This window comes from Molossus molossus, unplaced genomic scaffold (genome assembly GCF_014108415.1).
Source record: "Molossus molossus isolate mMolMol1 unplaced genomic scaffold, mMolMol1.p scaffold_m16_p_11, whole genome shotgun sequence".
NCBI classification, from domain to species: Eukaryota; Metazoa; Chordata; class Mammalia; order Chiroptera; family Molossidae; genus Molossus; species Molossus molossus.
This window is the reverse complement of record NW_023425346.1, coordinates 24616984-24632238: the sequence shown is the minus strand read 5'-3', so window position 1 is coordinate 24632238 and position 15255 is coordinate 24616984. Positions and strand designations below refer to the sequence as shown.

General features: G+C 35.8%; 1 protein-coding gene across 1 annotated transcript in view; it reads left to right on the top strand.

Moving 5' to 3' along the window:
- Nucleotides 1-15255, top strand: part of LRP1B (LDL receptor related protein 1B) — a 1816022-nt gene that overhangs the window by 1203641 nt on the left and 597126 nt on the right. Inside the window, exons 28-29 of the mRNA XM_036254023.1 lie at nucleotides 11143-11274; nucleotides 12904-13131. Coding sequence (XP_036109916.1) covers nucleotides 11143-11274; nucleotides 12904-13131 — 360 coding nt within the window. The remainder of the gene's footprint in view (nucleotides 1-11142; nucleotides 11275-12903; nucleotides 13132-15255) is intronic.

Here is a 15255-nt window from a genome sequence, read left to right as displayed (position 1 = left end):
TTACACTTGCTAATCCTCATGGCAATTTCATGAGGAAGATTGTTAGCAATATAGGTTTACAGATAAAAAACCTATGGCAGAGAAATGTGAAGTAATTTGTTCAAGAACTAATGGACAGGTGACCGTAGCCCAGTGTCTGATATCATGGAGATCATCCCAGAGATCTTGCCTTACCCACTTGCTCTGCAGGCAGAAGACAGTGAGTTCATGTGTATGGAGACTTGAATTGTTATGTCGTGTCACCGATGGCAGTAGGAAGTGAAGATTTATTTACGCATTCCCGTGCAACAAGCATTCTTACCTTCTTGGAGTTTACAGTCCAGAAGAGGAACAGATTAAATTAATAGCTAGTATCAATAAAATAACTGCTATCATACATGAATTTGAACGTGAGAATATAGTCAATATATTTTAAACGTTAGCAGAGTATGGTCCTAAAACGACCTTGGGGTTAGCCTAGTTCAGTGCCTTCCTCTCTCACTCACTAGCCTCCTTACCTGAGGGACATTCACTTCTGGGATCTTCCTCACATGCAAGTTGAAGAAGCTGGAGGTAAGGAGTCCATAAAAGGGAAGCCAGAGTGGGCAGAGATCAGAGGAAGGTGAGATTCACACGACCCCCTCACAAAGGTGTTTCAGTGTTTATCTTCCAGGATAAGTGGTTACAATGTATCTCAAACTTAAATGTTCATTAAAATTACCTAGAGGGCTCATTAAAACACAGATTTCTGGGCTCCACTCAAAAGCTTCTGATTCAGTAGGTCTGGGGTACAGTTTGAGATTTTTCATTTTTAACAAATTCCCAGGGAATGCTGACACTGTCTTAAGAACTGAGCTGCCCAAAGGAAAGAAGGAAAACATTAAAAATAATTGTCAAAGGAGTGACAAGAGCAGATTTGCATATTAGAAACTTAACTCTATCTGTGTAAGGGATAGTTTGGAGACAGAGAGGATGCAGGTAAGAGACTAGCAAGGATGCTACTTCAGCAGATCAGGGGGTACCTGCTGCCAGAATCTGGGTCATTATCATAAGAACAGAGATAATGGTATAGTTGAGATATACTCAGAGACAATATCAGTTAAAAATAGTGATAGAGGTTTGTGGAGTGGGAAAGGTAGGGGAGAAAAGACAGAATGCAGGATGGCTTTACTTTGCTAGTTCCCGTACTTGGTGTCACAATCAAAGTGTGGCATAGAGACCATGGTCATGGCTCAAGGCAGGTGGTTAGCAAATATAAACCATGAATGGCTAGACAGGAAGGAGTTTAGGCTTTACGGGCATTATGGCCTCTGTTGCAACTCTTCAAGCTGCTGTTGGTAATGCCAAAGCAGCCACACAGAAAACAATGAGTGTGGCTGTGTTCCAGTAAAAATGTATTTAGGGACACGAAATTTGAATTTCATATCATTTTCATACATTGTGAAATACTATTCTCTAATTTTTTTCAACATTTAAAAAAGTAATGCAGAGGCCAATATTAGCCCCTCACCTTATAAGGGGAGTCATTTGTAAAGATGGAGAAAGTGTAACTTTCTTTTTTGGCAAGTATATCTTCTCCCATCCAGCAGGTAGACCATCCTTTTCTGTGTCCTCTCGCAGGCCAATGATGTTTTCTTATCACAACTTCCATTGTGATTTAACGCCCAGGGGAGCTGAATTTGTTTGTGAAACCAGAAAGGTTTTACTACTCAGCTTTTGTTTGTTTGTTTAATTCTCTTCCATATTGTTATCTTTAGCTGCTTTGATTGGAATATTTCCTTAAAATAACTAAAGAATATGATTGTCACCTTAAATATAGAGTGTTGCAAATACTTTACCCATTAGATTTCCACCAATTATAAAATGTTTTTCTCTCCACGATGGAACGTACTCCTCTGACAAGGACTTGGCTAATGGGGTCTTAAATATTTATTGATAAAAATAGAACAATTTTTCAGAGGCTATTTTATTTTACTTTTTTTTTTTCTTTTAAAGGTTTATTTATTTTTTTATTTTTTTATCCTCACCCGAGGACATTTTTCCATTTTTTGTTCAGACAGAGTGGGAGGGAGAGAGAGAAAGAGCAAGAGAGAGAGAGAGAAACATCGACGTGAAAGGGACATATCGAGTGGTTGCCACCCACACGACCCAACCAGGGCCGGGGACAAACTGCAATCGAGGTACGTGCCCTAAGTGGGAACCGAACCTGGGCCTCTCTGGACCGCAGGCCGACGCTCCAACCGCTGAGCCAAACCGGCCAGGGCTTATTTTACTTTCAAAGACAGGCCTATTGACTCAACTGCCCTTGTTCTGAAAACCCATAGTGACTGGTAAATATGTAAACTGTTTTATATAGCACATTCATATGACAATATTCCTTAGGTAAACCAATCAAAACAGAAACAGATTGAGACATGAGAAGTTTCTTCACAGTTGGATTAAATATATTTATAAAAACTACTCCCTAAGGCAGCATCTATCCCCCGGTCCCGTTTTTTCAGGCATCCAGGAATAGATAATGAATTAACAAATCTGTAAGTGATTTGCTTCGTTTAGAGAGGTGTAGGGTGTATAATGATTAGAGCTCATTCTCTGGTGTCCAAATCATCATTCCCGTCATCTTAATAATTGTGTGATTATAATTGTTTTTTTCCTTTCTCAAAATTAAGTTTACTCATCTGTAAAATGGAGGTAATTTATTTTTTATGAACGTAAAAGGAATAAAATAAATAATGCTTACAAAACACTTAACACATTTTCTAGCATATCGTGATAAAAATAAATTGTTCCATTTTTGGAAACATTATTTGTTCTATCAGTTTATTTTCTGTCTTATTTTTTTAATTTATCTTTATTATTGAAAGTATTACAGATGTCTATCAGTTTTTATCTCAGTTGCCCATCATGTTATGACAATATAAGGAGAATCTCAGGCTGTTTCTCAAAGAGTAATTCTAACATTGAGATGATTTAAGTGCCTCCAATTGCTTCAGAAAAATATTTTTATAGAAAGTAAAACTTTTATTGACAACATTTGTAAAAAACTGGCTGATTTATTAATTTTGAAAAAATATATAGATTCTAAGACTGTTATAATTGCTCCTTTAGGGGACAAAGTATCACTTATAAACTTGAAGAATAAGGGATTCCATATGGTACTAGTAATATATTCAGTTACAAACAACATTTTTATTTTTTAAATTTTTATTAATTTGTTTTTGTTACAGATGTTTCTCCTTTTTCCCCCATTGACACCCTCCTCCCCATTCTCCCCACCCCATCCCCAGCTTTGCTGTCTATGTCCATTGTTTATGCATATATGCATAAAAGTTCTGTGTTTTATCTCTTCCCCAACACCCTTCTTCTGAGGTTTGTCAGTCTGTATCCCACCTCTATGTCTCTGGGTCAGTTTTGTTCATCAGTTTGTTTCGTTCATTATATTCCACAAATAAGTGAGATTATGTGATATTTGTCTTTCTCTGCTTAGCTTGTTTTGCTTAGCATAATACTCTCCAGATCCCTCCATGTCATCTTAAAGGATAAGAGATCTTTCTTTCTTACAGCTGCATAGTATTCTATTGTGTATATGTACCACAGCTTTTTTATCCACTCATCTACTAATGGACACTTGGGTTGTTTCCAGATCTTAGCTATTGTAAATAGTGTTGCAAATAGGGGTACATACATTCTTTCTGATCGGTGTTTCAGGTTCCTTAGGATACATTCCAAGAAGTGGGATCACTGGGCCAAATGGCAGTTCAATTTTTAACTTTTTGAGGTAACACCATAGTGTTTTCCATAGTGGCTTCAACAGTCTGCATTCGCACCAGCAGTGCACTAGAGTCCCCTTTTCTCCACACCCTCGCCAACACTTCTTGTTTGATGCTTTGTTGAAGGTGACCATTCTGACAGGTTTGAAGTGATACCTCAAAGTTGTTTTAATTTGCATCTCTCTGATGATTAGTGACATTGAATATGTTTTCATGTCTCTTGGCCATTTTTATGTCCTGTTTGGTGAGGTGTCTATTTAGGTCTTCTGCCCATTTTTTAATTGGGTTGTCTTCCTTTTGTTGAGTTGTATGAGCACTCTATATATTTTGGAAATTAATCTCTTATCTGATGCATCATTGGCAATTATGTTCTCCCACACAGTGGGCTTCCTTTCCATTTTGATGATTACAAACAATATTTTTTCATATGATTAATAAGAGTGTTTAAGAGAAAAAAGAAATAGTCTTAAAACCATGTTTCAATGTGGTGAAAGTGAATATATTTGCAGGTTGCTTAAATTATTCACTTTCACATTTTACTACATCAAGATCTAACTACTTGTCATATAAAATGAATCTGTTTATCTATCTATCTATCTATCTATCTATCAATTATCTATCTATCTATCTATCTATCTATCTATCTATCTATCTATCATCTATCTATCTATCATCTTCTATCTATCATCTATTTCTGTATACCCTCCTTCTACATATCACACGTTATGTTTAGAATATTGCTTTCCTGCCCTGGCCGATTTGGTTCAGCGGTTAGAGCGTCGGCCTGCGGTCCTGAGAGACCCGGGTTTGGTTCCCGCTAAGGGCACGTACCTCGGTTGCAGTTTGTCCCTGGCCCTGGCTGGTTGTGCGGGTGGCAGCCACTCGATGTGTTCCTTTCACATCGATGTTTCTCTCTCTCTCTCTGTTCCTCTCTCTCCCTCCCACTCTACCTGAACAAAAAATGGGAAAATGTCCTCGGGTGAGGATAAAAAAAAAAAAAAAGAATATTGTTTTCCTAACTGTTTAATAGTGTCTCTTTATTTCATATATTTAAATACTATCAATAGGAGACTTATTTTATTTAATATGTACCCTATCTTCAAATGCTAATATTTCTAAGACCTGGTTTGAACTAATTAAGTTTTACTGATTCCACATGTACTCAGAGCTGACATCATCAGCTTTGAAGGGATGAGAATTCTAACTGAAGTGAAGTGAGAAGTGACATCAAAGCAAGGAGGAATTTTGTGGAAACGTACTTCTATGAGATGTCAGAACAGCATGCAGCACTGAGAGCTAGGAGAAGAGAGGAAATGCCCAATGCAGAGGAGAAATGTGAATTGAAATATTTCAGCCCTGGCTGGTTTGGCTCAGTGGTAGAGCATCAGCCTGTGGACCAATGAGTCTGGGTTCAACTCCAGCCAACGGCACGTACCTCGGTTGTGGTTTGTCCCTAGTCCTGGTCGGGGTCGTATGGGAGGCCACCAGTCAATGTGTCTCTCTCATATCGATGTTTCTCTCTCTCTCTCCCTTTCTCTCTACCTGAAGATAAATAGAAAAAAATATCCTTGGGTGGGGATTAAAACAAAAAAGAAATATTCCAAAGACACATTGCTACCCCATTCCAACTACTGATATGAAAAATCTCCATGGAATTCAATTTCTCCTCTTATACCTTCTTCCTATAGCAGATAGGCAGTCTTCTGTCCCTGCAACCAGTAATAAAGACTGACACCTAATTCAGTTTTTTTTTTTTTATCCTCGCCCGAGGACATTTTCCATATTTTGATCAGATAGAGTGGGAGGGAGGGACAGAGAGAGAGAGAGAGAGAGAGAGAGAGAGAGAGAGAGAAACATTGACATGAAAGGGACACATTGAGTGGTTGCCACCCGCACGACCCAACCAGGGCTGGGGACAAACTGCATCCGACGTACGTGCCTTTACTGGGAACTGAACCTGGGTCTCTTCGGACCGCAGGCTGACACTCTAACCGCTGAGCAAAACTGGCTAGGGCTAATTTCAGTTTCTTAATGAATCCCCTATATCATCTTAAAACCATAATATAAATTAATAGGTTTTAATCATTAACCTGAAAAAATTAATTACCACTTTTAGCATTATTACTTTGGCAAAATATAATGCAAATATCAAACAACTAAACTGCACATTAATTTATATGCAAGTTTTAAGTTTAGCCACATTGTTAATTGCTATTTTTAAAATATGGTTTAACACAGTCTACCTTGGAGCAGTGCATAAGATTAGTAAGAAAGGAATAAAAATTACTGATTTCTTGTTATGGGTTGTTTGATGTGCTTGCCTCCAACATACCAACCTAAGTGATTTAGATCCTTTCATTCAGATTCATTAAGATACAGAATCTATAGTTCTACTCCAAAATCAGAACTTCTAAACCTCTGCCCTCTTTACATTTGAGGCAAGAATTCTTAGTTGCAGGGGCTTTTATGTGCATGATGGGAAGTCTATCAGCATTCTCTCTGGCCTTATGCTCCAGCATGCTGATAGTAACACCATTTGTTTTTTAATGGATAATGTCTCCAAACATTTCTGAATGTCGCCTTGGGGAAAGATCTCCACCACCACTGCTTGGGAACTGCTGTTTTAGATAAAAAGGTTTTTGTGATTATAAAATCATCGTAAGGTAGAAATTTTTCTGACACAAATACTTGTTCTTTTAAATTATACAGCAAGTGATATAATCAGCAAGTAAATAAAGATACCGGAAAACATACCACCACCTCTCCAGAATAACTGAAAGTTAATTGGTATTATAAAATATACTTCACCAACAAAAATAACATAATATTATGTTTGTGTGCACCCTTTTATAGAAAACTATGCATAAATAAATAAAAATACTACTTGTAACTTCTACCAATATTCTCTTTGAAGTACAGATACCCATGGAAGATCAGATAAGATTTAGCTTTTCTACATCAAATGCTAAAATTATACCTTGAAGATATTTGTCAAAGGAAAATAGGATTTAGAATTAGTTTAACTACAAGATTCTTCTAAAAATTATTTCCTTTCAAGTGTTAAATTATTTTCTAAAAACATTATAAGAAATTATTTTTCTAAATTAGTAATTATCTTTGTACCAATAAAGTTTATTATCAGGATAAATATTAATTATAATAAAAAAGACTTCATGTGAGGGAGAAAAAATTTTTTCTTAACTAACAAATTGTATCCAGGAAGCCTTCTGCTTTGAGCATAATTTTATTAGGTAAATAAATATCATACATATTTTATATTGCATCAACATTTGCATTTTATTTGAATTTAATGGCTAAAATGTTTGTGTTTAAACTATTTATTTTTTGCTGCTGAGAAATGGACTGCAATTAAACAGAGTTTGCATGAAATATGAAATTATCTTTAATATTGTTTTCTTCATAGAGCACACATTAGTCTTGTGTGATTACATAATTAACATTTGTTTCTCCTATATAGTGTTGCAGTTATGTATTATTTAGTCTTTTCACATGGAGCTATGATGTACGTCAAAAGATAAACTCATTTTTTAAATGTTTAGATTGCTGCCTTTTTAGAACACATACCCACATACATGGATGAGCATGCATACGAATCCAAGTGTCTTCAAGTCTAACACAGTAATAGATACCATAGAAAGTCTGGGAAAAGACAATATGCATGTCTATAAGTCACAGTTCCTGCCAGTATATTCTAGCTCAGAGGTTAACAAACCAAAGGCCCTCTGGCTAAGTTTAGCCTTCTGCATATTTTGTAAATAAAGTTTTATTTGATCATAGCCATACCCATTGCTTCACATATTGTTTTACGGCTGCTTTTGTGCTACAATAGCAGTTGAATAGTCACTATGAAATATTTACAATCTGGCCTTTTACAGAAAAAAACAAAAACAAAAAAAACTTGCCAACCCCCTGATTTGGATTTAAAGTGTTGTGAGTTGGAAAGACTGATAACATCTTTAACAAAAATAAACAGATGGATCAGAATGAAACAACTGGAAGGTAAATGAGAACAGAAAGTAAACCAAGCTGGCTATTACAGAGAACTGTTGAGGAAATGGTGGGAGAGAGGATTGAGATTTGGGGAGGTTGACAGTGGGAAGCTGTACAAGATTTTTAAACTAGTGACCAAGTCAACTATATGACCAAGTCAGAGCTTTACAACAATAACTACACACCGGGGAGAGATTGGTAACCAAGAAATTAGGTAGGAAGTTAGTGCAGCCATCTAAGCAAGAGATGAAGAGATCCTAAATTAGCTAATGACCATTGGAGAGGACAAAGTGCAGGATTAGAGTACACACTCAGACTGCTTGGTGCAAGAACTGTGTGTTGTCTACTATTATAACCCAACTTTTGAAAACTAGGTAGAACAAGTAGGTGCTTCATAAATATTTATTCAATGCATAGGTATAAGGAATGGTGTTATATGTATCTCAGAGTTCTTCAGTCAGCCTGAGTTTAGATAATGTAAATTTTCAGTGATCCCAGTGGGCTCAGCTATATTTGAATTCCACCTGTTAAGATTGCTTATAACATTCCATTGACTGGTCAGCTTTTCCCAACTCCTGGATACACATACATGGGCTAGTCTTGGTCTTGTGGGAGTTTATCATCTCTGTATTGATACTGGATTTTGCAATAGTATTTCTCTTAAAATAATTACTTCCTTCATGTGAGGTATTGACAAAACTTTTCTGTGAAGAGTCAGATAGTGAGTACTTTAGAGCTTTGCGGGCCACATATTCTCTGTTCGAACTGACCAACTCTGCTGTCGTAGTGTGAAAGCAGTCACGGGTAATACGAAATAATGAGCATGGCTATCTTCCAGTAAAATTTTATTTACAAAACAGTCAGTGGGCCAGATTTGGCTTAGGGGTCATTTTAATATGAAGCAGGGATTAACAATAATCCCTGCTTTATAGTAAAATGTGAGTATACTGAACAAAATTCCTTAATTTAGTAATTAGAATAGATATCTATTCAAATGCATGTTAGAAATAAGCTTTACAAGTATTTAACAACATTATTTCAAAGTTGAGAAGAGATAAAATTTAAGTTAAAAGTCTGTGGATTTTTCATGCTGTGAAGCAGAAAATATTGTGAAAATTGCATTACAGTGTTCTTATTAATACAGCTATTGGGCTACAAAACCACTGTGATTTTTTACTTTAGTATGTATAGAGAAATTCAATATCTTTGATTTTAAAAAAGCATTTTCTCACAATTATAGGATGTTGAAAAGAGCTAGTATGATTCTGGACTAAAAATAGTGTTAGTCAAAGTAAAATGCAAGTACCTATCATTGAGCTGTCATGGATTATGCTTTTAATGTCCTTGAGAGGGATAGTATTTCCTATGCCAATGTTTTAAAACAAATTTCCCCTCCTCCTTCTTCTCTCTACTGTCTTGTCTTTATTCTTTCTGTTTTCCCTCTTCTTTCTCATCCCGTTCTTTGTTTCACGTGTTGAAGATTTTGAGTTTTCTCTTTCTGTCTGCCATAGCTAGGCAACCCTGCCTCTAGGTATGTAACGGTTTTCCAACAGTGCCTCTTGGTCCTCCTGCCTCCTCTCCTGCAACATGCATCCTCCCAATAACCTTCACATCCACTCTCTTGCTTCTCTAACCTGCAATTCCTTAGGAAACTCCAAGTGTATTAGGTAAAGTTAGAAGAGAAGAAAGCAGACTATGTGTCCCTCCAAGGGACAGAGGAAGCTAAGTAATCTCTCTACTGTAACTTCCATTGTTTTCTTGTAGCTTTTGTGCTTAATTAGTTTTCTTAGGAAAATGTCTCTGAGTCTTTTATTTCCTTTTATTTATTTATATATTATTCAAATATAAAGACATGGATTATTTGTACTCTCTTGGGGGCAGGGTAGATGCTAAAGACTACCCAAAGCCACGTTGAGTATCTATTAAATTCAGTTTTTTTCTCATGTCCTCTACAATTTTAATATAACTGTATATTTTTATTCTGTGTGCTTTAATACTCTATAGGACTGATGTTAACTACTCAGCAATAGCTCCACCTGTTAGAAAGACATAATGAGTTGAAAACTAGACTATGACTAGTAGGATCAGAAGATGTAATACTTTTTCTACTTTTTATTTATTAGCCTCATCCTAAAGTCTTTTTTTCCCCTCTCTCTCTCAATAAGGGGGAAGAGAGAAAGAGAGAGCAAAAAGAGGGGGAGAGAGAGAGAGAAACATTGATCTGTTGCTCCACCCATTCATGCATTCATGGGTTGCTCCTTGTATGTTCCTTGACTGGGGATCTAACCCATGACCTTGGCATACGACACTAATCAACTGAGCTATCCTGCCAGGGCCTAAAGTCTTTATTCTACTAGATAGGCTCTATAAAAATAGGATTTAAGAGAATAGTTATTGATCAACTGAGATTAAGATTTTATCTAAAAGACATAGTGACAGACTAAGAAATGCAAAAGAGAATAACATTGAACTGCAGACTTTGATTTTCCATTCTAAATTTAAATATCTCATAAGTTATTTATATAACAGAATTTAGTAAATATTTGCATATGAAGCAAACTTAGCCTTGGGATCAATTATTATAGGAAATAAAAAATGAAGAAGTAGCCCTGACTCAGTTTGGCTCAGCGGTTAGAACATTGGCCTGTGGACTGAAGAGTCATGGGTTCGATTCCAGTCAAGGGCACATACCTCTGTTGTGGTTCCGGGGTCGTGTGGGAGGCAACAATTGATGTGTCTATCTTGCATCTATGTTCCTCTCTCTCCCTTCCACTCTATCTGAAGATAAATGGAAAAATATCCTCAGGTGAGGATTAAAAAAATATATATGAAGAAGCAGATTTATTAACCATGAAGGAAGACAAAAAGCATTTACATTGATCTCTGCTTCACACAAAAGAAAATGCCATGAAGAAAGGATATATATGTATGTAACAAAAAATGTCCTAGGGAAGACTTCAACAGTGGTTTGCTAGGGCAAGAAAGGAGTCTATGGGTAGAAAAATAACAACATCCATCAGAATTTCCAGGGGCTGGATCATAGTCTACTTGAGTTTATTACACACTACATTGAATAATTAGGTCTAGTTTTTGCAAAGACTAAATTCTTAAACAGTTCTTGCTTCTAAGGCACTATGATGTGTACCATTTATCTTAGAGGAAAGTGAAGGCATTATCTTCACTACCTTTGAGAAGGAAAATGTTTTTATTAATGTAATTGCTGTGTATGATTATCTAGTATTGTCATATTAATCACCCTAATAGTGGGTGCTTTGTAGGGAACTTCGCTTTGAATCATTAAGAGAATAACCCTTGTCAACCTCAGAGGTTCCCTAACATATTCTTCCTCCTCCACTATTAATGTTTCACTGTGTAATTACAGCTCCCAACCCCTGCGCCGCTAATGCCGGCCGAGGCCCCTGCTCTCATATGTGTCTGATCAATCACAACGGGAGCGCAGCCTGCGCGTGCCCCCACTTGATGAAGCTTTCCTCCAACGGGAAGACCTGCTACGGTAGGTGTCTGCAAGTTCTTATCTACAATGCAAATGCAATTCTCTCAAATTGTATTAGCATTTAGATTTTCCTCAAAGCAGAGCAGAAGAGGTTTTTAATGTCCTTAAAAACGTGAGGTGATCTATTTCTGGACGATTGATGATTCATCTGCTTTTGGGGAGACTGACACATTCTTAAAATATGTGATGAGCTGCACTTTGCAGTTCATTACCTTATTCATTTTTTTCTCGCCACTTTCTTATTTGGTGTGTTAGCAGAATTTATCTCCACAAAACAGGGAGACTTGTAAGTGAAAGTGCATTATCAGAAAATGATGATGTCAGTAACCTGCATAACGGAGGCCCGTGGCCGCTTTAATCTCCTCCTGCTCCTCTGAAGTCGCTTCCGCATCACTTTGTAGAGGATTATTAACTGGAGGGGGGCAGTAAAATATATAACTTTAAAAGGTTTGTAAAAACATTTAAATAATACCTTTAAACCAAAAAAAAAGGAAATAAAAGTTTTAAATGAAAATCATACTGTGGTGTTTTTTCTGGTTCATTTTACTTTAATTTTGAGACATTTCTTTGTTTATTTGCAATGTAGTTACTTTTTTTTTTTTTTTTTTAATCCTCACCCAAGGACATTTTTGCATTTATCCTCAGATAGAGTGTGAGGGAGAAAGGGGGAAAGAGAGAGAGAGAAACCTCGATGCTAGAAAAACACATCGAGTGGCTGCCACCCACATGACCCCAACCAGGGCCAGGGACAAACTGCAACCAAAGTTGGTGCCCTCAGCGGGAACCGAACCCGGGACTCCACAGGCCCATGCTCTAACCGCTGATCCAAAATGGCCAGGGCACAATGCAATTACTTTTGAGGACAGAAAGAATGTCCTCACAAAACCTTAATTCAGGAATTTGGGCATATGTGAATTTAATTACTTTTATATAGCTACAATATATCTCAAATAACAGCAATAACCTCACAGCAAACAATAAAAGAATAGGGTATCTGTGACTCCTATTTCTACCTAATCGAATAACATTTCATAAACTCGGTGACAGAGAGGTAGGTGCCTGTGGAAGTAGGAATTATTTAACGTTGTCCAATGTTAATTACTATGGATTTACAAAAATTTACAACAAAGCATGCTTTGACATTTGAACCCTAATTTTGATAAGGTAAACTTAAACATGAATTTTTAAAAGTGACGTTTAATTTCTATTATTCAATGGTAGTATAGAAAAAATGTTCTTAGACTTAGATTCCTTCAGAAATCATGTAATGCAATGCAATATTTGTACAATTATGTATAAAGAAAAAATATGGTTGTTTGACAAATGTCGTGTTCATACATTTTAGCAAGTTTGTTTGAAATTGTAAAATTAAATCTATTACTGAGGATTTCTTGGCATTTCTCACTAAAGAAAAATGATGACTTAACTCATTTTACATTTGTTTCTGTTAAGTATTTTAATTTAAAATTAGATAAATCATTTCTGCATTAATGTTTCCATCAAATCTTGATTACGGTTCTGTGGTGTTAAAAACCTATTAAATCATCAAGTGATATTTTAGAGTTGCTAGACTGCTTCAAACTTGCCAAGCTTATAAGAGAAAAATACTTATTTCTATTTCTTTTCTAGAAATGAAAAAATTTCTTCTTTATGCAAGGCGTTCGGAAATCAGAGGAGTGGATATTGATAATCCGTATTTTAACTTTATCACGGCCTTTACCGTCCCTGATATTGATGATGTTACCGTGATAGACTTCGATGCATTTGAAGAACGTTTATACTGGACAGACATTAAAACGCAAACCATTAAACGGGCTTTTATTAATGGAACTGGGTTGGAAACTGTTATTTCACGAGGTAAAATATTTGCACGTTGCCATTTTTAAAAATGTGCATCTTTCAATTTCTAATAATCACAAGGCTCTTTTGTACTCTTTTTCTATTATTTAATTCTATATTGTTGAAAGTTGGAATTCATGATTCGGAGATTTAATAATACGCTATGGCCTAACAGTTGTGGAATGCTCTAATTATTATTGCCCATAGTCTGATAACGACAAATTTAGTTGCACAAGAAGAAAAAAATTTCAGCACACATCCCCTTAAAATTTACAAATTTCTAAATAAACAGATTTAAAGACTCCATTTTGCTAATGAGGAATAGTTATATTTGCATTAAAATACATAGTTTATTAGGAAGGACTGGTTTCCCCCTCTGACTCAAGCTTATTATGAACTTCCTTTTGCATATATTTCTACAGAATTAGACTACACGAATAAGACAGGGGAGCTGCTCCTATCCTCTTTGTGACCCAGCAGGTTGAATCATAGGTTCTCAGTAAATGTTGTTGAATTAACCATTAAAGAAAAATAACTTTTCCCAAAGGAGAAAATATAGCTAAAGTGAGAAATAGATGTAAATGCAGGGGTTGAACTCTAAATATTTAACACTGAGTTGTCCTAGTCATTGCTTAAATTTTGGTATATTGTGATTTCTGGGTCAGTTATTACTTTATTGAATGAATCGTGACTGAGTACCTGCTTTGTGCCATGGCTACAAAACAAAATAAAAGAAAAAGTTTTGTTTTATTTTAAACTTCATGCCCCCAAGCTAATAGAGTGATTATGGGGAGAGTGGAAGAAAAGATAATCAGTAATCCATGCAGATATTTCAAATTCCTATGCTTTGACGCATACTGAAAATTTAAAATCAGACCTTATTTGAGCAATGATTAGTCTCTTAATGAAAGCAGTAAGTACAGGTCTTAAAATGACAGTGTTTTTGAAGAGTTTCCACACAAAATGCTAAAAGCTGCCTTACGTACCACTAATAGAGCAAGAGTTGTTTCTCATTAAAGTACTCTTTTATTTATACTAGCTCTTTGCTTAGTATTCTTAAAGCAACTTGAATGAATTGGTTATAAGTTTGTGCAGATATTTATTTCAAACTTGTCATAGGAAAAAAGTCTATTTAAAAAGCGAATGCAAAGATTTCTCCTTTGTACAGAGTTTTTTTCCCCAGGGGACATGGTCTGATAATAATTGTTAAACTAGAGTTAAAAACACTACCTGGGTAATGGTCATTTGAAACCTCAAGGGACCAGTTAAAGGACATTGACAGTCTAATAAAAAAATTGTTCAAACACTTCATTATAAATGTAAAAAACTTCCCAAAAGGCTCTGTGAATTTTATAACGTAATAGATGTTCTCTTCCAAAAATAATTGGGGGACACTTTTCTGCCTCTAATTATAGATTGGTAACTAGTAGTAATTTGGTGACTTTATCTTTGAGAAAATCACAAGGACTAAATTCCATTTAGCAAAATCTATTTACAATTCTCAAACAAAAATTAAGCAATGATTTTTTTCTCCCTAATAATACATATGCTTTTTAGGATCAATAATCAATAATATCATTTTAACCGATATTAAAATGTTTTCTATAGGGTCAGTAATTGAAGGAGGCGGGTATCTGAATAGTAGGGTTGCCCAAAAGGAGATGGATGTGCTGTACAAACTGATTCATAGAAACCAAATTATGAATAAGTTGTTGATTTTTTTGTTAATACTAAAAATAATGGGAACCAAAGAAGTATTTTAAGGAGGGAACAGCTACATGCTTAGCTTTGCCTTTGGAAAAGATCCTTCTAGGTCTTGGGTTCAGTAGAGAATTGGAGAGGTCAGGGCTGGGTTGGCAGGCGAGCCAGGACTCCAGAAGACAAGTGATTTTGTAAGAGACGATAGAAGCCTGGACTAGAGTGAAACCATAGAGAAACTGATATGTGGAGATATAATAGAGATATTAAAAAGTGAAAATAAAAAGGAACATAAGTAATTGAATATGAAGGTTGAAGAAGAATAAGCAATGTAGAAGGATAAATCCCTCATTTCTAACCCCACAAGTTGAATGACGCTGATTTTTTCTTTCTTCCACACAGAAACCTTTTTGAGGACTGATAACTCTTTCCATTAATAGAACA